The sequence below is a fragment of the Saccoglossus kowalevskii genome, chromosome 14 (genome assembly GCF_978046115.1).
Source record: "Saccoglossus kowalevskii chromosome 14, keSacKowa6.1, whole genome shotgun sequence".
Classification (NCBI taxonomy): Eukaryota; Metazoa; Hemichordata; class Enteropneusta; family Harrimaniidae; genus Saccoglossus; species Saccoglossus kowalevskii.
The window spans coordinates 31,155,347-31,180,074 of record NC_140654.1 but is presented as its reverse complement, the minus strand read 5'-3'; the positions used below and the strand labels follow the sequence as shown (position 1 = coordinate 31,180,074).

Below are 24,728 nucleotides of genomic sequence, written 5' to 3'. Positions count from 1 at the left end.
CTTATATTGTATTTCATTGTATTGTTATATTTCTTGTTGCAGTTTTACGTTGAAATTGCGTGGTTAAATAAATGGTATAAGCAGTCAGTCAAAACTGCGTTCTTAACATCTGGTACACTGTGTGCTGGCACTTCTGCAATATCAGAATTCACCTCCAGTGGTTTACCCATAGTATAAGTGTCTGTCCTGATGACAGATGATATGTCTTGTGGTGTTACTGAGATATCTGGTACACTGTGTGCTGGCACTTCAGCCATATCAGAATTCACCTCCTAACAGTATAAATATCTGTACTGATGACAGATACGTCCTCTGATACACTGTGTGCTGGTACTTCTGCAGTTTCAGTATTAAATTTAATATATCCATAGCTACAATAAATAAATATATAAAAAAAAGTTTATTTTATTTTTAGTTCACTAATTTATTAATGTTTATTTTGACACAATATTTATTAAAATTGTAATATTGTTTATAAAGGTAAAATACAGTAATTTCAAAACCACAATCAAAATAGAAAAATTTCGAGTAAATATTGAAATATAATAACAAATAACACCAAAATTGTAAATCTATGGAAACTTGCATTGTACACAGTACAAAAGCCATGCATTGCATAGTATGATTCTAAACATCAAAACTAGAATCACAACAGTTTTGATATTACTATTCAGAGTGTTACAAAATTTGCTGAATAGAAGCTTGACATAGTGGGGGGGGGGGGGTACTTTGGTAATGATATTTACTTGCATACTTTGATTTGTAAAACATAAGCAGAAGAAATCACCTGACATCCTTGCTTGACTTGACTTGAAAGCAGCCATTTTTAATTACCCACAATTCATCGCGTTTTTTCTCTATCGTAGTGTTTTTATGCTCGAGTGTGCGTTTATTTTTCTTGACTATAGTGTTTTTTTTCCTCGATGCTCCGTTCATTTTACTTGATTATTTTGTTTGCGTTCTTGAGTGCCCTCTCTATGGTACCCCTGGAATAGACAGGTCAAATCACTAATTAACCAATAAAAATGCTTGATGATACCACCGTATTCAAATTACCATAGCTCAGTTATTGAATGCAACATGGAAGAGATTTGCTGATGTTGTAGTACGATCTTTTTGCTTGGATATAATTATTGATTGAAAAATATGGCTAGATTTTTTTTAATCAAAAAATTAGTTGTTTTCAAAAGATAAACTCAGCCTTTGAAGAATAATTTAACATTGTTTACAGTGATAACAGCTCATTGTCGAAACAAAGCTTACCCATTGACGCTAGTCACAATAAACATCATACTCTTGAATAAGTGTCAATGACTATGGTAAAATATAAATTAGGCTCTATTTTAGATGTCAGGAAATGTTTGAAAAATTACACGAAATTATTAAAATAACAATTCAAAAAACTGCCAAAAAATAACCCATTTAATTTTTTCAAAAACCCAAAGTGCCATTTAATGGCCAAGGGCAAATTTATGGCAGAATCCGGTATATGTCACTATGAGTCCCATATCAAAGGGAAACGCGATAACTACCAGAACCACCTTTTAAGCATTTTCTGAGGTCCCTAAAATCTCTAGAATAAATAACTATCATAAATGACTTTTGTTACAGATAACATGCCAAAAATATCCAAACTACCAAGACATCCAATAAAAAACGAGGAAATTGACGGGTCTGAATTAAAGTACACTTATCTGAAAGATGGTGATGTGATCAACACTGAGGGTGCTACATTGAGGTAAATTCACCCTTTGGAACTGGTGAACCTATTTTAATCAGACTAACCTTTTCCCCACCAGACTTTCTCGCCCAAATTAGTCTGTACTTTTTTCTTATATTCTTCAATATTTCTGGAAATGCACCCAAATTTTGGAGTCAACAGACAACATTTGTGGCAATTTTCAATTTCTACAAACAAAAAAAATTGGTTATTTTTGTCAAAATCTTAAAAGGAAAGAACTTATTATTTAACTGTTGCAGGGTGGTGTACACACCTGGACATACAGATGATCATATGGTGCTAGTTTTAGAGGAAGAACAGAAAATATTTACTGGGGATTGCATTCTTGGAGAAGGAACTTCGGTAAGTAACTTACACAAAGAAGTATGTTTAATATCACTCACCAGCTGGATCATAAAAATAAAAATACATAAAGGAACCTACTATGACTCCCCTGATTGTCCCATAATAAAAAAACTGCCTTGACTCCCTAGCTGGACCATTATAGGGAACTTGCGCTAAAGAGCCTGCTATAATTTTAAACTTACTCAAAAGAGTATTTGGAGTATGACTCCCTAACTGTATCATAGGAAACTTGCATGAACAAGCCTGCTATGTTTTTTCTTGAGATTTAGTTGTATGTATTTATCTACCTACATTAAAACTATCAATAATATAGTCGTGCATGCTTTTCTAGGTATCCAAACATTTTGATTATAGTAATATAAATCAATTGAATTTATATATAACAGTATTTTTATAGTCTCTATAGCATTTCCATCTTAAAAATTGAAGTGGTCATATATTCAAAATGGCTGACTAGTGGTCATATATTCAAAATGGCTGACTAGTGGTCATATATTCAAAATGGCTGACTAGTGGTCATATATTCAAAATGGCTGACTAGTGGTCATATATTCAAAATGGCTGACTAGTGGTCATATATTCAAAATGGCTGACTAGTGGTCATATATTCAAAATGGCTGACTAGTGGTCATATATTCAAAATGGCTGACTAGTGGTCATATATTCAAAATGGCTGACTAGTGGTCATATATTCAAAATGGCTGACTAGTGGTCATATATTCAAAATGGCTGACTAGTGGTCATATATTCAAAATGGATGACTAGTGGTCATATATTCAAAATGGCTGACTAGTGGTCATATATTCAAAATGGCTGACTAGTGGTCATATATTCAAAATGGCTGACTAGTGGTCATATATTCAAAATGGCTGACTAGTGGTCATATATTCAAAATGGCTGACTAGTGGTCATATATTCAAAATGGCTGACTAGTGGTCATATATTCAAAATGGATGACTAGTGGTCATATATTCAAAATGGCTGACTAGTGGTCATATATTCAAAATGGCTGACTAGTGGTCATATATTCAAAATGGCTGACTAGTGGTCATATATTCAAAATGGATGACTAGTGGTCATATATTCAAAATGGCTGACTAGTGGTCATATATTCAAAATGGCTGACTAGTGGTCATATATTCAAAATGGATGACTAGTGGTCATATATTCAAAATGGCTGACTAGTGGTCATATATTCAAAATAGTTGACTATAGTGGTCATATATTCAAAATGGCTGACTAGTGGTCATATATTCAAAATGGCTGACTAGTGGTCATATATTCAAAATGGCTGACTAGTGGTCATATATTCAAAATGGATGACTAGTGGTCATATATTCAAAATGGCTGACTAGTGGTCATATATTCAAAATGGCTGACTAGTGGTCATATATTCAAAATGGATGACTAGTGGTCATATATTCAAAATGGCTGACTAGTGGTCATATATTCAAAATAGTTGACTATAGTGGTCATATATTCAAAATGGCTGACTAGTGGTCATATATTCAAAATGGCTGACTAGTGGTCATATATTCAAAATGGCTGACTAGTGGTCATATATTCAAAATGGCTGACTAGTGGTCATATATTCAAAATAGTTGACTATAGTGGTCATATATTCAAAATGGCTGACTAGTGGTCATATATTCAAAATGGCTGACTAGTGGTCATATATTCAAAATGGTTGACTAGTGGTCATATATTCAAAATGGCTGACTAGTGGTCATATATTCAAAATGGCTGACTAGTGGTCATATATTCAAAATGGCTGACTAGTGGTCATATATTCAAAATGGCTGACTAGTGGTCATATATTCAAAATGGCTGACTAGTGGTCATATATTCAAAATGGATGACTAGTGGTCATATATTCAAAATGGCTGACTAGTGGTCATATATTCAAAATGGCTGACTAGTGGTCATATATTCAAAATGGATGACTAGTGGTCATATATTCAAAATGGCTGACTAGTGGTCATATATTCAAAATAGTTGACTATAGTGGTCATATATTCAAAATGGCTGACTAGTGGTCATATATTCAAAATGGCTGACTAGTGGTCATATACTCAAAATGGCTGACTAGTGGTCATATATTCAAAATGGATGACTAGTGGTCATATATTCAAAATGGCTGACTAGTGGTCATATATTCAAAATGGCTGACTAGTGGTCATATATTCAAAATGGATGACTAGTGGTCATATATTCAAAATGGCTGACTAGTGGTCATATATTCAAAATAGTTGACTATAGTGGTCATATATTCAAAATGGCTGACTAGTGGTCATATATTCAAAATGGCTGACTAGTGGTCATATATTCAAAATGGCTGACTAGTGGTCATATATTCAAAATGGCTGACTAGTGGTCATATATTCAAAATAGTTGACTATAGTGGTCATATATTCAAAATGGCTGACTAGTGGTCATATATTCAAAATGGCTGACTAGTGGTCATATATTCAAAATGGTTGACTAGTGGTCATATATTCAAAATGGCTGACTAGTGGTCATATATTCAAAATGGCTGACTAGTGGTCATATATTCAAAATAGTTGACTATAGTGGTCATATATTCAAAATGGCTGACTAGTGGTCATATATTCAAAATGGCTGACAAGTGGTCATATATTCTAAAGGGCTGACTAGTGGTCATATATTCAAAATAGCTGACAAGTGGTCATATATATTTAGAATGGCTGACTATTGGTCATATATCCAAAATAGCTGACAAGTGGTCATATATTCAAAATGGCTGATTAGTGGTCATATATTCAAAATGGCTGACTAGTGGTCATATATTCAAAATAGTTGACTATAGTGGTCATATATTCAAAATGGCTGACTAGTGGTCATATATTCAAAATGGCTGACTAGTGGTCATATATTCAAAATGGTTGACTAGTGGTCATATATTCAAAATGGCTGACTAGTGGTCATATATTCAAAATAGTTGACTATAGTGGTCATATATTCAAAATGGCTGACTAGTGGTCATATATTCAAAATGGCTGACTAGTGGTCATATATTCAAAATGGCTGACTAGTGGTCATATATTCAAAATGGCTGACTAGTGGTCATATATTCAAAATAGTTGACTATAGTGGTCATATATTCAAAATGGCTGACTAGTGGTCATATATTCAAAATGGCTGACTAGTGGTCATATATTCAAAATGGTTGACTAGTGGTCATATATTCAAAATGGCTGACTAGTGGTCATATATTCAAAATGGCTGACTAGTGGTCATATATTCAAAATAGTTGACTATAGTGGTCATATATTCAAAATGGCTGACTAGTGGTCATATATTCAAAATGGCTGACAAGTGGTCATATATTCTAAAGGGCTGACTAGTGGTCATATATTCAAAATAGCTGACAAGTGGTCATATATATTTAGAATGGCTGACTATTGGTCATATATCCAAAATAGCTGACAAGTGGTCATATATTCAAAATGGCTGATTAGTGGTCATATATTCAAAATGGCTGACTAGTGGTCATATATTCAAAATAGTTGACTATAGTGGTCATATATTCAAAATGGCTGACTAGTGGTCATATATTCAAAATGGCTGACTAGTGGTCATATATTCAAAATGGTTGACTAGTGGTCATATATTCAAAATGGCTGACTAGTGGTCATATATTCAAAATGGCTGACTAGTGGTCATATATTCAAAATAGTTGACTATAGTGGTCATATATTCAAAATGGCTGACTAGTGGTCATATATTCAAAATGGCTGACAAGTGGTCATATATTCTAAAGGGCTGACTAGTGGTCATATATTCAAAATAGCTGACAAGTGGTCATATATATTTAGAATGGCTGACTAGTGGTCATATATCCAAAATAGCTGACAAGTGGTCATATATTCAAAATGGCTGATTAGTGGTCATATATACAAAATGGATGACTAGTGGTCATATATTCAAAATGGCTGACTAGTGGTCATATATTCAAAATGGCTGACTAATGCTCATATATTAAAATGGCTGACTAATGGTCACATATTCAAAATGGCTAACTAGTGGTCATATATTCTAAAGGGCTGACTAATGGTCATATATTCAAAATGGCTTACTAATGGTCATATATTCAAAATGGCTTCTGGTTGGCATATATTCAAAATGCCTGACTAGTGGTCATATATTCAAAATGGATGACTAGTGGTCATATATTCAAAATAGTTGACTATAGTGGTCACATATTCAAAATGGCTAACTAGTGGTCATATATTCAAAATGGCTGACTAATGGTCACATATTCAAAATGGCTGACTAGTGGTCATATATTCAAAATGGCTGACAAGTGGTCATATATTCTAAATGCCTGACTAGTGGTCATATATTCAAAATGGATGACTAGTGGTCATATATTCAAAATGGATGACTAGTTGTCATATATTCAAAATGGATAACTAGTGGTCATATATTCAAAATAGCTGACAAGAGGTCATATATTCAAAATGGTTGACTAATGGTCATTGAAAATGGCTGACTAATGGTCACATATTCAAAATGGCTAACTAGTGGTCATATATTCAAAATGGTTGACTAGTGGTCATATATTCAAAATGGCTGACTAATGGTCACATATTCAAAATGGCTAACAAGTGGTCATATATTCAAAATGGTTGACTAGTGGTCATATATTCAAAATGGCTGACTAATGGTCACATATTCAAAATGGCTGATTAGTGGTCACATTCAAAATGGCTGACTAGTGGTCATATATTCAAAATGGTTGACTAGTGGTCATATATTCAAAATGGTTGACTCGTGGTCATATATACAAAATGGATGACTAGTGGTCATATATTCAAAATGGCTGATTAGTTGGTCATATATTCAAAATGGCTGACAAGTGGTCATATATTCTAAAGGGCTGACTAGTGGTCATATATTCAAAATAGCTGACAAGTGGTCATATATTCAAAATGGTTGACTAGTGGTCATATATTCTAAAGGGCTGACTAGTGGTCATATATATTTAGAATGGCTGACTAGTGGTCATATATTCAAAATGGCTGACTAGTGGTCATATATATTTAGAATGGCTGACTAGTGGTCATATATTCTAAAGGGCTGACAAGTGGTCATATATTCAAAATGGTTGACTAGTGGTCATATATTCAAAATGGCTGATTAGTGGTCATATATACAAAATGAATGACTAGTGATCATATATTCAAAATGGCTGACTAGTGGTCATATTTTCAAAATGGCTGACTAATGGTCACATATTCAAAATGGTTGACTTGTGGTCATATATGCAAAATGGCTGATTAGTGGTCATATATACAAAATGGATGACTAGTGGTCATATATTCAAAATGGCTGACTAGTGGTTATAATATTCAAAATGGCTGACTAATGCTCATATATTCAAAATGGCTGACTAATGCTCATATATTCAAAATGGCTGACTAATGGTCACATATTCAAAATGGCTAACTAGTGGTCATATATTCAAAATGGTTGACTAGTGGTCATATATTCAAAATGGCTGACTAATGGTCACATATTCAAAATGGCTGACTAGTGGTCATATATTCAAAATGGCTGACTAGTGGTCATATATATTTAGAATGGCTGACTAGTGGTCATATATATTCAAAATGGTTGACTAGTGGTCATATATTCAAAATTGCTGACAAGTGGTCATATATTCAAAATGGTTGACTAGTGGTCATATATTCTAAAGGGCTGACTAATGGTCATATATTCAAAATGGCTGATTAGTGGTCATATATTCAAAATGGTTGACTAGTGGTCATATATTCAACATGGCTGACTAGTGGTCATATATTCAAAATAGTTGACTATAGTGGTCATATATTCAAAATGGCTGACTAGTGGTCATATATTCAAAATGGCTGACTAGTGGTCATATATTCAAAATGGCTGACAAGTGGTCATATATTCTAAATGCCTGACTAGTGGTCAATATTCAAAATGGATGACTAGTGGTCATATATTCAAAATGGCTGACTAATGGTCACATATTCAAAATGGTTGACTTGTGGTCATATATGCAAAATGGCTGATTAGTGGTCATATATACAAAATGGATTACTAGTGGTCATATATTCAAAATGGCTGACTAGTGGTCATATATTCAAAATGGCTGACTAATGCTCATATATTCAAAATGGCTGACTAATGGTCACATATTCAAAATGGCTAACTAGTGGTCATATATTCTAAAGGGCTGACTAATGGTCATATATTCAAAATGGCTTCTGGTTGGCATATATTCAAAATGCCTGACTAGTGGTCATATATTCAAAATGGATGACTATTGGTCATATTTTCAAAATAGTTGACTATAGTGGTCACATATTCAAAATGGCTAACTAGTGGTCATATATTCAAAATTGCTGACTAATGGTCACATATTCAAAATGGCTGACTAGTGGTCATATATTCAAAATGGCTGACAAGTGGTCATATATTCTAAATGCCTGACTAGTGGTCAATATTCAAAATGGATGACTAGTGGTCATATATTCAAAATGGATGACTAGTTGTCATATATTCAAAATGGATAACTAGTGGTCATATATTCAAAATAGCTGACAAGAGGTCTTATATTTAAAATGGTTGACTAATGGTCATATATTGAAAATGGCTGACTAATGTTCACATATTCAAAATGGCTAACTAGTGGTCATATATTCAAAATGGTTGACTAGTGGTCATATATTCAAAATGGCTGACTAATGGTCATATATTCAAAATGGCTGACTAGTGGTCATATATTCAAAATAGTTGACTATAGTGGTCATATATTCAAAATGGCTGACTAGTGGTCATATATTCAAAATGGCTGACAAGTGGTCATATATTCTAAAGGGCTGACTAGTGGTCATATATTCAAAATAGCTGACAAGTGGTCATATATATTTAGAATGGCTGACTAGTGGTCATATATCCAAAATAGCTGACAAGTGGTCATATATTCAAAATGGCTGATTAGTGGTCATATATACAAAATGGATGACTAGTGGTCATATATTCAAAATGGCTGACTAGTGGTCATATATTCAAAATGGCTGACTAATGCTCATATATTAAAATGGCTGACTAATGGTCACATATTCAAATGGCTAACTAGTGGTCATATATTCTAAAGGGCTGACTAATGGTCATATATTCAAAATGGCTTCTGGTTGGCATATATTCAAAATGCCTGACTAGTGGTCATATATTCAAAATGGATGACTAGTGGTCATATATTCAAAATAGTTGACTATAGTGGTCACATATTCAAAATGGCTAACTAGTGGTCATATATTCAAAATGGCTGACTAATGGTCACATATTCAAAATGGCTGACTAGTGGTCATATATTCAAAATGGCTGACAAGTGGTCATATATTCTAAATGCCTGACTAGTGGTCATATATTCAAAATGGATGACTAGTGGTCATATATTCAAAATGGATGACTAGTTGTCATATATTCAAAATGGATAACTAGTGGTCATATATTCAAAATAGCTGACAAGAGGTCATATATTCAAAATGGTTGACTAATGGTCATATATTGAAAATGGCTGACTAATGGTCACATATTCAAAATGGCTAACTAGTGGTCATATATTCAAAATGGTTGACTAGTGGTCATATATTCAAAATGGCTGACTAATGGTCACATCTTCAAAATGGTTGACTAGTGGTCATATATTCAAAATGGCTGACTAGTGGTCATATATTCAAAATGGCTGACTAGTGGTCATATATTCAAAATAGTTGACTATAGTGGTCATATATTCAAAATGGCTGACTAGTGGTCATATATTCAAAATGGCTGACAAGTGGTCATATATTCTAAAGGGCTGACTAGTGGTCATATATTCAAAATAGCTGACAAGTGGTCATATATATTTAGAATGGCTGACTAGTGGTCATATATCCAAAATAGCTGACAAGTGGTCATATATTCAAAATGGCTGATTAGTGGTCATATATACAAAATGGATGACTAGTGGTCATATATTCAAAATGGCTGACTAGTGGTCATATATTCAAAATGGCTGACTAATGCTCATATATTAAAATGGCTGACTAATGGTCACATATTCAAAATGGCTAACTAGTGGTCATATATTCTAAAGGGCTGACTAATGGTCATATATTCAAAATGGCTTACTAATGGTCATATATTCAAAATGGCTTCTGGTTGGCATATATTCAAAATGCCTGACTAGTGGTCATATATTCAAAATGGATGACTAGTGGTCATATATTCAAAATAGTTGACTATAGTGGTCACATATTCAAAATGGCTAACTAGTGGTCATATATTCAAAATGGCTGACTAATGGTCACATATTCAAAATGGCTGACTAGTGGTCATATATTCAAAATGGCTGACAAGTGGTCATATATTCTAAATGCCTGACTAGTGGTCATATATTCAAAATGGATGACTAGTGGTCATATATTCAAAATGGATGACTAGTTGTCATATATTCAAAATGGATAACTAGTGGTCATATATTCAAAATAGCTGACAAGAGGTCATATATTCAAAATGGTTGACTAATGGTCATTGAAAATGGCTGACTAATGGTCACATATTCAAAATGGCTAACTAGTGGTCATATATTCAAAATGGTTGACTAGTGGTCATATATTCAAAATGGCTGACTAATGGTCACATATTCAAAATGGCTAACAAGTGGTCATATATTCAAAATGGTTGACTAGTGGTCATATATTCAAAATGGCTGACTAATGGTCACATATTCAAAATGGCTGATTAGTGGTCACATTCAAAATGGCTGACTAGTGGTCATATATTCAAAATGGTTGACTAGTGGTCATATATTCAAAATGGTTGACTCGTGGTCATATATACAAAATGGATGACTAGTGGTCATATATTCAAAATGGCTGATTAGTTGGTCATATATTCAAAATGGCTGACAAGTGGTCATATATTCTAAAGGGCTGACTAGTGGTCATATATTCAAAATAGCTGACAAGTGGTCATATATTCAAAATGGTTGACTAGTGGTCATATATTCTAAAGGGCTGACTAGTGGTCATATATATTTAGAATGGCTGACTAGTGGTCATATATTCAAAATGGCTGACTAGTGGTCATATATATTTAGAATGGCTGACTAGTGGTCATATATTCTAAAGGGCTGACAAGTGGTCATATATTCAAAATGGTTGACTAGTGGTCATATATTCAAAATGGCTGATTAGTGGTCATATATACAAAATGAATGACTAGTGATCATATATTCAAAATGGCTGACTAGTGGTCATATTTTCAAAATGGCTGACTAATGGTCACATATTCAAAATGGTTGACTTGTGGTCATATATGCAAAATGGCTGATTAGTGGTCATATATACAAAATGGATGACTAGTGGTCATATATTCAAAATGGCTGACTAGTGGTTATAATATTCAAAATGGCTGACTAATGCTCATATATTCAAAATGGCTGACTAATGCTCATATATTCAAAATGGCTGACTAATGGTCACATATTCAAAATGGCTAACTAGTGGTCATATATTCAAAATGGTTGACTAGTGGTCATATATTCAAAATGGCTGACTAATGGTCACATATTCAAAATGGCTGACTAGTGGTCATATATTCAAAATGGCTGACTAGTGGTCATATATATTTAGAATGGCTGACTAGTGGTCATATATATTCAAAATGGTTGACTAGTGGTCATATATTCAAAATTGCTGACAAGTGGTCATATATTCAAAATGGTTGACTAGTGGTCATATATTCTAAAGGGCTGACTAATGGTCATATATTCAAAATGGCTGATTAGTGGTCATATATTCAAAATGGTTGACTAGTGGTCATATATTCAACATGGCTGACTAGTGGTCATATATTCAAAATAGTTGACTATAGTGGTCATATATTCAAAATGGCTGACTAGTGGTCATATATTCAAAATGGCTGACTAGTGGTCATATATTCAAAATGGCTGACAAGTGGTCATATATTCTAAATGCCTGACTAGTGGTCAATATTCAAAATGGATGACTAGTGGTCATATATTCAAAATGGCTGACTAATGGTCACATATTCAAAATGGTTGACTTGTGGTCATATATGCAAAATGGCTGATTAGTGGTCATATATACAAAATGGATTACTAGTGGTCATATATTCAAAATGGCTGACTAGTGGTCATATATTCAAAATGGCTGACTAATGCTCATATATTCAAAATGGCTGACTAATGGTCACATATTCAAAATGGCTAACTAGTGGTCATATATTCTAAAGGGCTGACTAATGGTCATATATTCAAAATGGCTTCTGGTTGGCATATATTCAAAATGCCTGACTAGTGGTCATATATTCAAAATGGATGACTATTGGTCATATTTTCAAAATAGTTGACTATAGTGGTCACATATTCAAAATGGCTAACTAGTGGTCATATATTCAAAATTGCTGACTAATGGTCACATATTCAAAATGGCTGACTAGTGGTCATATATTCAAAATGGCTGACAAGTGGTCATATATTCTAAATGCCTGACTAGTGGTCAATATTCAAAATGGATGACTAGTGGTCATATATTCAAAATGGATGACTAGTTGTCATATATTCAAAATGGATAACTAGTGGTCATATATTCAAAATAGCTGACAAGAGGTCTTATATTTAAAATGGTTGACTAATGGTCATATATTGAAAATGGCTGACTAATGTTCACATATTCAAAATGGCTAACTAGTGGTCATATATTCAAAATGGTTGACTAGTGGTCATATATTCAAAATGGCTGACTAATGGTCATATATTCAAAATGGCTGACTAGTGGTCATATATTCAAAATAGTTGACTATAGTGGTCATATATTCAAAATGGCTGACTAGTGGTCATATATTCAAAATGGCTGACAAGTGGTCATATATTCTAAAGGGCTGACTAGTGGTCATATATTCAAAATAGCTGACAAGTGGTCATATATATTTAGAATGGCTGACTAGTGGTCATATATCCAAAATAGCTGACAAGTGGTCATATATTCAAAATGGCTGATTAGTGGTCATATATACAAAATGGATGACTAGTGGTCATATATTCAAAATGGCTGACTAGTGGTCATATATTCAAAATGGCTGACTAATGCTCATATATTAAAATGGCTGACTAATGGTCACATATTCAAATGGCTAACTAGTGGTCATATATTCTAAAGGGCTGACTAATGGTCATATATTCAAAATGGCTTCTGGTTGGCATATATTCAAAATGCCTGACTAGTGGTCATATATTCAAAATGGATGACTAGTGGTCATATATTCAAAATAGTTGACTATAGTGGTCACATATTCAAAATGGCTAACTAGTGGTCATATATTCAAAATGGCTGACTAATGGTCACATATTCAAAATGGCTGACTAGTGGTCATATATTCAAAATGGCTGACAAGTGGTCATATATTCTAAATGCCTGACTAGTGGTCATATATTCAAAATGGATGACTAGTGGTCATATATTCAAAATGGATGACTAGTTGTCATATATTCAAAATGGATAACTAGTGGTCATATATTCAAAATAGCTGACAAGAGGTCATATATTCAAAATGGTTGACTAATGGTCATATATTGAAAATGGCTGACTAATGGTCACATATTCAAAATGGCTAACTAGTGGTCATATATTCAAAATGGTTGACTAGTGGTCATATATTCAAAATGGCTGACTAATGGTCACATCTTCAAAATGGTTGACTAGTGGTCATATATTCAAAATGGCTGACTAATGGTCATATATTCAAAATGGCTGACTAATGCTCATCTATTCAAAATGGCTGACTAATGGTCACATATTCAAAATGGCTAACAAGTGGTCATATATTGAAAATGGTTGACTAGTGGTCATATATTCAAAATGGCTGACTAATGGTCACATATTCAAAATGGCTGACTAGTGGTCACATATTCAAAATGGCTGACTAGTGGTCATATATTCAAAATGGTTGACTAGTGGTCATATATTCAAAATGGTTGACTCGTGGTCATATATTCAAAATGGCTGACGAGTGGTCATATATATTCAAAATGGCTGACTAATGGTCATATATTCAAAATGGCTGACTAATGCTCATGTATTCAAAATGGCTGACTAATGGTCACATATTCAAAATGGCTAACAAGTGGTCATATATTCAAAATGGTTGACTAGTGGTCATATATTCAAAATGGCTGACTAATGGTCACATATTCAAAATGGCTGATTAGTGGTCACATATTCAAAATGGCTGACTAGTGGTCATATATTCAAAATGGTTGACTAGTGGTCATATATTCAAAATGGTTGACTCGTGGTCATATATACAAAATGGATGACTAGTGGTCATATATTCAAAATGGCTGATTAGTTGGTCATATATTCAAAATGGCTGACAAGTGGTCATATATTCTAAAGGGCTGACTAGTGGTCATATATTCAAAATAGCTGACAAGTGGTCATATATTCAAAATGGTTGACTAGTGGTCATATATTCTAAAGGGCTGACTAGTGGTCATATATATTTAGAATGGCTGACTAGTGGTCATATATTCCAAATGGCTGACTAGTGGTCATATATATTTAGAATGGCTGACTAGTGGTCATATATTCTAAAGGGCTGACAAGTGGTCATATATTCAAAATGGTTGACTAGTGGTCATATATTCAAAATGGCTGATTAGTGGTCATATGTACAAAATGGATGACTAGTGATCATATATTCAAAATGGCTGACTAGTGGTCATATTTTCAAAATGGCTGACTAATGGTCACATATTCAAAATGGTTGACTTGTGGTCATATATTCAAAATGGCTGATTAGTGGTCATATATACAAAATGGATGACTAGTGGTCATATATTCAAAATGGCTGACTAGTGGTTATAATATTCAAAATGGCTGACTAATGCTCATATATTCAAAATGGCTGACTAATGCTCATATATTCAAAATGGCTGACTAGTGGTCATATATTCAAAATGGCTGACTAGTGGTCATATATATTTAGAATGGCTGACTAGTGGTCATATATATTCAAAATGGTTGACTAGTGGTCATATATTCAAAATTGCTGACAAGTGGTCATATATTCAAAATGGTTGACTAGTGGTCATATATTCTAAAGGGCTGACTGATGGTCATATATTCAAAATTGCTGACAAGTGGTCGTATATTCAAAATGGTTGACTAGTGGTCATATATTCAAAATGGTTGACTAGTGGTCATATATTCAAAATGGTTGACTAGTGGTCATATATTCAAAATGGTTGACTAGTGGTCATATATTCAAAATGGCTGACTAGTGGTCATATATTCTAAATGGCTGACTAATGGTCACATATTCAAAATTGCTGACTAGTGGTCATATATTCAAAATAGTTGACTAGTGGTCATATATTCAAAATGGCTGACTAGTGGTCATATATTCAAAATGGCTGACACATGGTCATATATTCAAAATGGCTGACTAGTGATGATATATATTCAAAATGGCTGACAAGTGGTCATATATTCAAAATGGCTGACTAGTGGTCATATATTCAAAATGGCTTCTGGTTGGCATATATTCAAAATGCCTGACTTGTGGTCATATATTCAAAATGGATGACTAGTGGTCATATATTCAAAATGGCTGACTAATGGTCATATATTCAAAATGGCTGACTAATGGTCATATATTCAAAATGGCTGACTAATGGTCATATATTCAAAATGGCTAACTAGTGGTCATATATTCAAAATGGTTGACTAGTGGTCATATATTCAAAATGGCTGACTAATGGTCACATATTCAAAATGGCTGACTAGTGGTCATATATTCAAAATGGATGACTAGTGGTCATATATTCAAAAGGCTGACTAATGGTCATATATTCAAAATGGCTGACTAATGCTCATATATTCAAAATGGCTGACTAATGGTCATATATTCAAAATGGCTAACTAGTGGTCATATATTCAAAATGGTTGACTAGTGGTCATATATTCAAAATGGCTGACTAGTGGTCATATATATATATAGAATGGCTGACTCGTGGTCATATATTCAAAATGGCTGATTAGTGGTCATATATTCCAAATGGCTGCTTAGTGGTCATATATACAAAATGGTTGACTAGTGGTCATATATTCAAAATGGCTGACTAGTGGTCATATATTCAAAATGGTTGACTAGTGGTAATATATTGTAATATATTCAAAATGGCTGACTAGTGGTCATATATTCAAAATGGCTGACTAGTGGTCATATATTCAAAATGGTTGACTAGTGGTAATATATTGTAATATATTCAAAATGGCTGACTAGTGGTCATATATTCAAGATGGCTGACTAGTGGTTATATATTCAAAATGGCTGACTAGTGGTCATATATTCTAAAGGGCTGACTGATGGTCATATATTCAAAATTGCTGACAAGTGGTCATATATTCAAAATGGTTGACTAGTGGTTATATATTCAAAATGGTGGACTAGTGGTCATATATTCAAAATTGCTGACTAGTGGTTATATATTCAAAATGGCTGACTAGTGGTCATATATTCAAAATGGCTTTTGGTTGGCATATATTCAAAATGATTGACTCAGACAATTTAAAGAACAGTTCCTATCGCAGTGACCATGCGTGAGATATTGGTCACATATTAAGATTGCTGCTTTGAATATTTCATAAAATAACAGAAACAAAAAAAGAGACACTACAAAAGTTTAACTTGGTAATTTCCGGGCTGACCTGGAATGCATTGAAAAACTCTGGGTAGTGCTTGCCACTGGGAGAACGCATTGGATTATGGGAAAATCACTGTTTATAAAGTATTGCACATGTGTGGTGTGACAACCGCTGCCCTTTAACATATTTTGTTGGTCTTATTATTACAAATTTCACATAACTGATCTTTTTGCTAAATTAACAAAGAGCAATTTTATCAATAAAAAGACAACTACATTATATTAAATGTTGTGTATTTTATTTTTGACAACCAATGAAAGCTACTTCTAAGGATACAATAAATTATTATTATGATATTCCTATTATTACATATTTTCGCATGTTATTTAGTAAATATATTTTAACATTATTTCACAATGGTAAATATATTTTGTTTTATTCAAGGTATTTGAAGATCTGTACGATTACATGAAATCTTTGCATAAAATAATTGACTTGAAGCCATGTGTTCTCTATCCTGGTCACGGCCCAGTAATTGATGACGCAGTATCCAAAATACAGTTCTATGTGGACCATAGAAATGAACGAGAACAACAAATTCTCAACATGTTAGACAAACACAGAAATAAATCACTGACTGCAATGGAATTGGTCAGATTGATATATACAGTGAGTATATTTTATATAATATTGCAGTTGACGACTTGTAAATGACAGGGTGGGTTGGGTACACTTGAAAACTGGTGGCTATATGGTATATGACAGTCTTATGATTGTGTCAAATTCACACCAAATTTTTGCCAACATGAAAGGACAATGCGATTCTTCGAGTACAATGCAGTACAATATGGAATTCAGGGGTAAAAAGGCAGTTGAATTAGAATAGTTTTAGTTACAATCATAATAAACATGAAACATTCAGTGTGTAAAGATCAATTGCAGACAATATGTGTTGATGATGATGAAAGTCTTTTAAACTTTTCACCACCCTATTTCCCTCTTTTCATCACAAATTCACAAAATAGTTCTGTTTATAGTCTGCACTTTCCTTCAGAAGATTGGGACAAAAATAGCCAAATTTTTTTAGTTAAAACGGAAAATTGTCTCAAATTTTGTCTGTTGGCTTAAAATTTAGGGTTCATTCCCAGAAATATTGAAGAATTGAAAAAAAAAAGTGCAGAAAAATTTGGGCGAGAAAGTCTAGTGGTGAAAAAGTGAAAGGTCCAATTCAGTTGCCCCCATGCTTGTTTATTGGAGGTATATGGCTGTATTAATTACTGTTGTTGCTCACTTGCACAGCGTATGTTTACAGAAGCCCTCATTGTTAATTTACAAACTGATAACATTAATCCCCAGAATCATCAATGTGTATGAAGATTTACATTGTGTATAGGGCTAATAGGAAACTTGTTCCAAGCATACAAACGATGTGGCATTGACAATTTCTTTGAATTATGTTTAGTTCACAATAACTTTCATCAGAAATGCAGATTTGAGATTATGCATTACATCGTGAAGTTTGTTTTCTATTGTAAAACATTGCTAGAAAGTGACACATTCAATGTTCATTCAAGTTAAATATGAATGTGCTTATGGATTCACATTTTCTATTGCATAATACTTAGGATATGATATTGGTTGATTTAAAACAAACTATACATTTGAAAAATACCTGTCTGAAATATGTGATTTTAATTTGTGTAAAATGCTATCAAACTGTCGTCACAATCTGGAAATTGAATTAGAAATGAGAAAAACTCCTAAAGTACAGGCTAAATATAGATTTTTCCAAAAAATTAAAACAAATGATATTGAAGATGAGGAGCGCTTTATCTTTGACCGCTGTTTCTTTAACAAAGTTAGGGAGTTTCTTAAACAAATGTCAAATAAATATTTTTGTATATAAACAATAAACAAAATATCACAATTTATTAAAATTATGAATTATGAAAACACAATCTATAAAATTAGTTGCTAGAATTTGCTCTCATTGTCAACTCTATATCGTGTGATCAATGGACATACTAGTATGATCTGTTCCCGGATCAACTTTCATTTCCATTCTATCATAGTATGATGCATTGTTTTCAGGATGTGCTCTATATCACCACATAACAGTGAACAACACTATACATAGTATTAATTTAATCTCAACCAACTAGGGGTATTTCTGTCTTGTACTCATTGCAGTGGTGTTTCATATTGGTGAACACATCAACCAACTAGGGGTATTTCTGTCTTGTACTCATTGCAGTGATGTTTCATATTTGTGAACACATCAACCAACTAGGGGTATTTCTGTCTTGTACTCATTGCAGTGATGTTTCATATTTGTGAACACATCAACCAACTAGGGATATTTCTGTCTTGTACTCATTGCAGCGATGTTTCATATTTGTGAACACAGTAACCAACTAGGGGTATTTCTGTCTTGTACTCATTGCAGTGATGTTTCATATTTGTGAACACATCAACCAACTAGGGGTATTTCTGTTTTGTACTCATTGCAGTGATGTTTCATATTTGTGAACACAGTAACCAACTAGGGGTATTTCTGTCTTGTACTCATTGCAGTGATGTTTCATATTTGTGAACACATCAACCAACTAGGGGTATTTCTGTCTTGTACTCATTGCAGTGATGTTTCATATTTGTGAACACATCAACCAACTAGGGGTATTTCTGTCTTGTACTCATTGCAGTGATGTTTCATATTTGTGAACACATCAACCAACTAGGGATATTTCTGTCTTGTACTCATTGCAGTGATGTTTCATATTTGTGAACACAGTAACCAACTAGGGGTATTTCTGTCTTGTACTCATTGCAGTGATGTTTCATATTTGTGAACACATCAACCAACTAGGGGTATTTCTGTCTTGTACTCATTGCAGTGATGTTTCATATTTGTGAACACATCAACCAACTAGGGGTATTTCTGTCTTGTACTCATTACAGTGATGTTTCATATTTGTGAACACATCAACCAACTAGGGGTATTTCTGTCTTGTACTCATTGCAGTGATGTTTCATATTTGTGAACACATCAACCAACTAGGGATATTTCTGTCTTGTACTCATTGCAGTGGTGTTTCATATTTGTGAACACATCAACCAACTAGGGGTATTTCTGTCTTGTACTCATTTCAGTGGTGTTTCATATTTGTGAACACATCAACCAACTAGGGATATTTCTGTCTTGTACTCATTGCAGTGGTGTTTCATATTTGTGAACACATCAACCATCTAGGGGTATTTCTGTCTTGTACTCATTGCAGTGATGTTTCATATTTGTGAACACATCAACCAACTAGGGGTATTTCTGTCTTGTACTCATTGCAGTGATGTTTCATATTTGTGAACACATCAACCAACTAGGGGTATTTCTGTCTTGTACTCATTGCAGTGATGTTTCATATTTGTGAACACATCAACCAACTAGGGGTATTTCTGTCTTGTACTCATTACAGTGATGTTTCATATTTGTGAACACATCAACCAACTAGGGGTATTTCTGTCTTGTACTCATTACAGTGATGTTTCATATTTGTGAACACATCAACCAACTAGGGATATTTCTGTCTTGTACTCATTGCAGTGATGTTTCATATTTGTGAACACATCAACCAACTAGGGGTATTTCTGTCTTGTACTCATTGCAGTGGTGTTTCATATTTGTGAACACTTCAACCAACTAGGGGTATTTCTGTCTTGTACTCATTGCAGTGGTGTTTCATATTTGTGAACACATCAACCAACTAGGGGTATTTCTGTCTTGTACTCATTGCAGTGATGTTTCATATTTGTGAACACATCAACCAACTAGGGATATTTCTGTCTTGTACTCATTGCAGTGATGTTTCATATTTGTGAACACATCAACCAACTAGGGGTATTTCTGTCTTGTACTCATTACAGTGATGTTTCATATTTGTGAACACATCAACCAACTAGGGGTATTTCTGTCTTGTACTCATTGCAGTGATGTTTCATATTTGTGAACACATCAACCAACTAGGGATATTTCTGTCTTGTACTCATTGCAGTGGTGTTTCATATTTGTGAACACATCAACCAACTAGGGGTATTTCTGTCTTGTACTCATTGCAGTGATGTTTCATATTTGTGAACACATCAACCAACTAGGGGTATTTCTGTCTTGTACTCATTACAGTGATGTTTCATATTTGTGAACACATCAACCAACTAGGGGTATTTCTGTCTTGTACTCATTACAGTGATGTTTCATATTTGTGAACACATCAACCAACTAGGGATATTTCTGTCTTGTACTCATTGCAGTGATGTTTCATATTTGTGAACACATCAACCAACTAGGGGTATTTCTGTCTTGTACTCATTGCAGTGGTGTTTCATATTTGTGAACACATCAACCAACTAGGGGTATTTCTGTCTTGTACTCATTGCAGTGATGTTTCATATTTGTGAACACATCAACCAACTAGGGATATTTCTGTCTTGTACTCATTGCAGTGGTGTTTCATATTTGTGAACACATCAACCAACTAGGGATATTTCTGTCTTGTACTCATTGCAGTGATGTTTCATATTTGTGAACACATCAACCAACTAGGGGTATTTCTGTCTTGTACTCATTGCAGTGATGTTTCATATTTGTGAACACATCAACCAACTAGGGGTATTTCTGTCTTGTACTCATTACAGTGATGTTTCATATTTGTGAACACATCAACCAACTAGGGGTATTTCTGTCTTGTACTCATTACAGTGATGTTTCATATTTGTGAACACATCAACCAACTAGGGATATTTCTGTCTTGTACTCATTGCAGTGATGTTTCATATTTGTGAACACATCAACCAACTAGGGGTATTTCTGTCTTGTACTCATTGCAGTGGTGTTTCATATTTGTGAACACTTCAACCAACTAGGGGTATTTCTGTCTTGTACTCATTGCAGTGGTGTTTCATATTTGTGAACACATCAACCAACTAGGGATATTTCTGTCTTGTACTCATTGCAGTGGTGTTTCATATTTGTGAACACATCAACCATCTAGGGGTATTTCTGTCTTGTACTCATTGCAGTGATGTTTCATATTTGTGAACACATCAACCAACTAGGGGTATTTCTGTCTTGTACTCATTGCAGTGATGTTTCATATTTGTGAACACATCAACCAACTAGGGGTATTTCTGTCTTGTACTCATTGCAGTGATGTTTCATATTTGTGAACACATCAACCAACTAGGGGTATTTCTGTCTTGTACTCATTACAGTGATGTTTCATATTTGTGAACACATCAACCAACTAGGGGTATTTCTGTCTTGTACTCATTACAGTGATGTTTCATATTTGTGAACACATCAACCAACTAGGGATATTTCTGTCTTGTACTCATTGCAGTGATGTTTCATATTTGTGAACACATCAACCAACTAGGGGTATTTCTGTCTTGTACTCATTGCAGTGGTGTTTCATATTTGTAAACACTTCAACCAACTAGGGGTATTTCTGTCTTGTACTCATTGCAGTGGTGTTTCATATTTGTGAACACATCAACCAACTAGGGGTATTTCTGTCTTGTACTCATTGCAGTGATGTTTCATATTTGTGAACACATCAACCAACTAGGGATATTTCTGTCTTGTACTCATTGCAGTGATGTTTCATATTTGTGAACACATCAACCAACTAGGGGTATTTCTGTCTTGTACTCATTACAGTGATGTTTCATATTTGTGAACACATCAACCAACTAGGGGTATTTCTGTCTTGTACTCATTGCAGTGATGTTTCATATTTGTGAACACATCAACCAACTAGGGATATTTCTGTCTTGTACTCATTGCAGTGGTGTTTCATATTTGTGAACACATCAACCAACTAGGGGTATTTCTGTCTTGTACTCATTGCAGTGATGTTTCATATTTGTGAACACATCAACCAACTAGGGGTATTTCTGTCTTGTACTCATTACAGTGATGTTTCATATTTGTGAACACATCAACCAACTAGGGGTATTTCTGTCTTGTACTCATTACAGTGATGTTTCATATTTGTGAACACATCAACCAACTAGGGATATTTCTGTCTTGTACTCATTGCAGTGATGTTTCATATTTGTGAACACATCAACCAACTAGGGGTATTTCTGTCTTGTACTCATTGCAGTGGTGTTTCATATTTGTGAACACATCAACCAACTAGGGGTATTTCTGTCTTGTACTCATTGCAGTGATGTTTCATATTTGTGAACACATCAACCAACTAGGGATATTTCTGTCTTGTACTCATTGCAGTGGTGTTTCATATTTGTGAACACATCAACCAACTAGGGATATTTCTGTCTTGTACTCATTGCAGTGATGTTTCATATTTGTGAACACATCAACCAACTAGGGGTATTTCTGTCTTGTACTCATTGCAGTGATGTTTCATATTTGTGAACACATCAACCAACTAGGGGTATTTCTGTCTTGTACTCATTACAGTGATGTTTCATATTTGTGAACACATCAACCAACTAGGGGTATTTCTGTCTTGTACTCATTACAGTGATGTTTCATATTTGTGAACACATCAACCAACTAGGGATATTTCTGTCTTGTACTCATTGCAGTGATGTTTCATATTTGTGAACACATCAACCAACTAGGGGTATTTCTGTCTTGTACTCATTGCAGTGGTGTTTCATATTTGTGAACACTTCAACCAACTAGGGGTATTTCTGTCTTGTACTCATTGCAGTGGTGTTTCATATTTGTGAACACATCAACCAACTAGGGGTATTTCTGTCTTGTACTCATTGCAGTGATGTTTCATATTTGTGAACACATCAACCAACTAGGGATATTTCTGTCTTGTACTCATTGCAGTGATGTTTCATATTTGTGAACACATCAACCAACTAGGGGTATTTCTGTCTTGTACTCATTACAGTGATGTTTCATATTTGTGAACACATCAACCAACTAGGGGTATTTCTGTCTTGTACTCATTGCAGTGATGTTTCATATTTGTGAACACATCAACCAACTAGGGATATTTCTGTCTTGTACTCATTGCAGTGGTGTTTCATATTTGTGAACACATCAACCAACTAGGGGTATTTCTGTCTTGTACTCATTGCAGTGATGTTTCATATTTGTGAACACATCAACCAACTAGGGGTATTTCTGTCTTGTACTCATTACAGTGATGTTTCATATTTGTGAACACATCAACCAACTAGGGGTATTTCTGTCTTGTACTCATTACAGTGATGTTTCATATTTGTGAACACATCAACCAACTAGGGATATTTCTGTCTTGTACTCATTGCAGTGATGTTTCATATTTGTGAACACATCAACCAACTAGGGGTATTTCTGTCTTGTACTCATTGCAGTGGTGTTTCATATTTGTGAACACATCAACCAACTAGGGGTATTTCTGTCTTGTACTCATTGCAGTGATGTTTCATATTTGTGAACACATCAACCAACTAGGGATATTTCTGTCTTGTACTCATTGCAGTGGTGTTTCATATTTGTGAACACATCAACCAACTAGGGGTATTTCTGTCTTGTACTCATTGCAGTGGTGTTTCATATTTGTGAACACATCAACCAACTAGGGGTATTTCTGTCTTGTACTCATGACAGTGATGTTTCATATTTGTGAACACATCAACCAACTAGGGGTATTTCTGTCTTGTACTCATTACAGTGATGTTTCATATTTGTGAACACATCAACCAACTAGGGATATTTCTGTCTTGTACTCATTGCAGTGATGTTTCATATTTGTGAACACATCAACCAACTAGGGGTATTTCTGTCTTGTACTCATTGCAGTGGTGTTTCATATTTGTGAACACTTCAACCAACTAGGGGTATTTCTGTCTTGTACTCATTGCAGTGGTGTTTCATATTTGTGAACACATCAACCAACTAGGGGTATTTC

The 24,728-nt window shown here is 34.1% G+C and overlaps 1 protein-coding gene across 1 annotated transcript in view; it reads left to right on the top strand.

Annotated features, from left to right (window-relative positions):
- Positions 1 to 24,728, top strand: part of LOC102806954 (endoribonuclease LACTB2-like) — an 86,327-nt gene that overhangs the window by 13,176 nt on the left and 48,423 nt on the right. Inside the window, exons 3-5 of the mRNA XM_085507740.1 lie at positions 1,612 to 1,738; positions 1,981 to 2,083; positions 17,242 to 17,466. Of these exons, the coding sequence (XP_085363866.1) occupies positions 1,612 to 1,738; positions 1,981 to 2,083; positions 17,242 to 17,466 (455 nt within the window). The remainder of the gene's footprint in view (positions 1 to 1,611; positions 1,739 to 1,980; positions 2,084 to 17,241; positions 17,467 to 24,728) is intronic.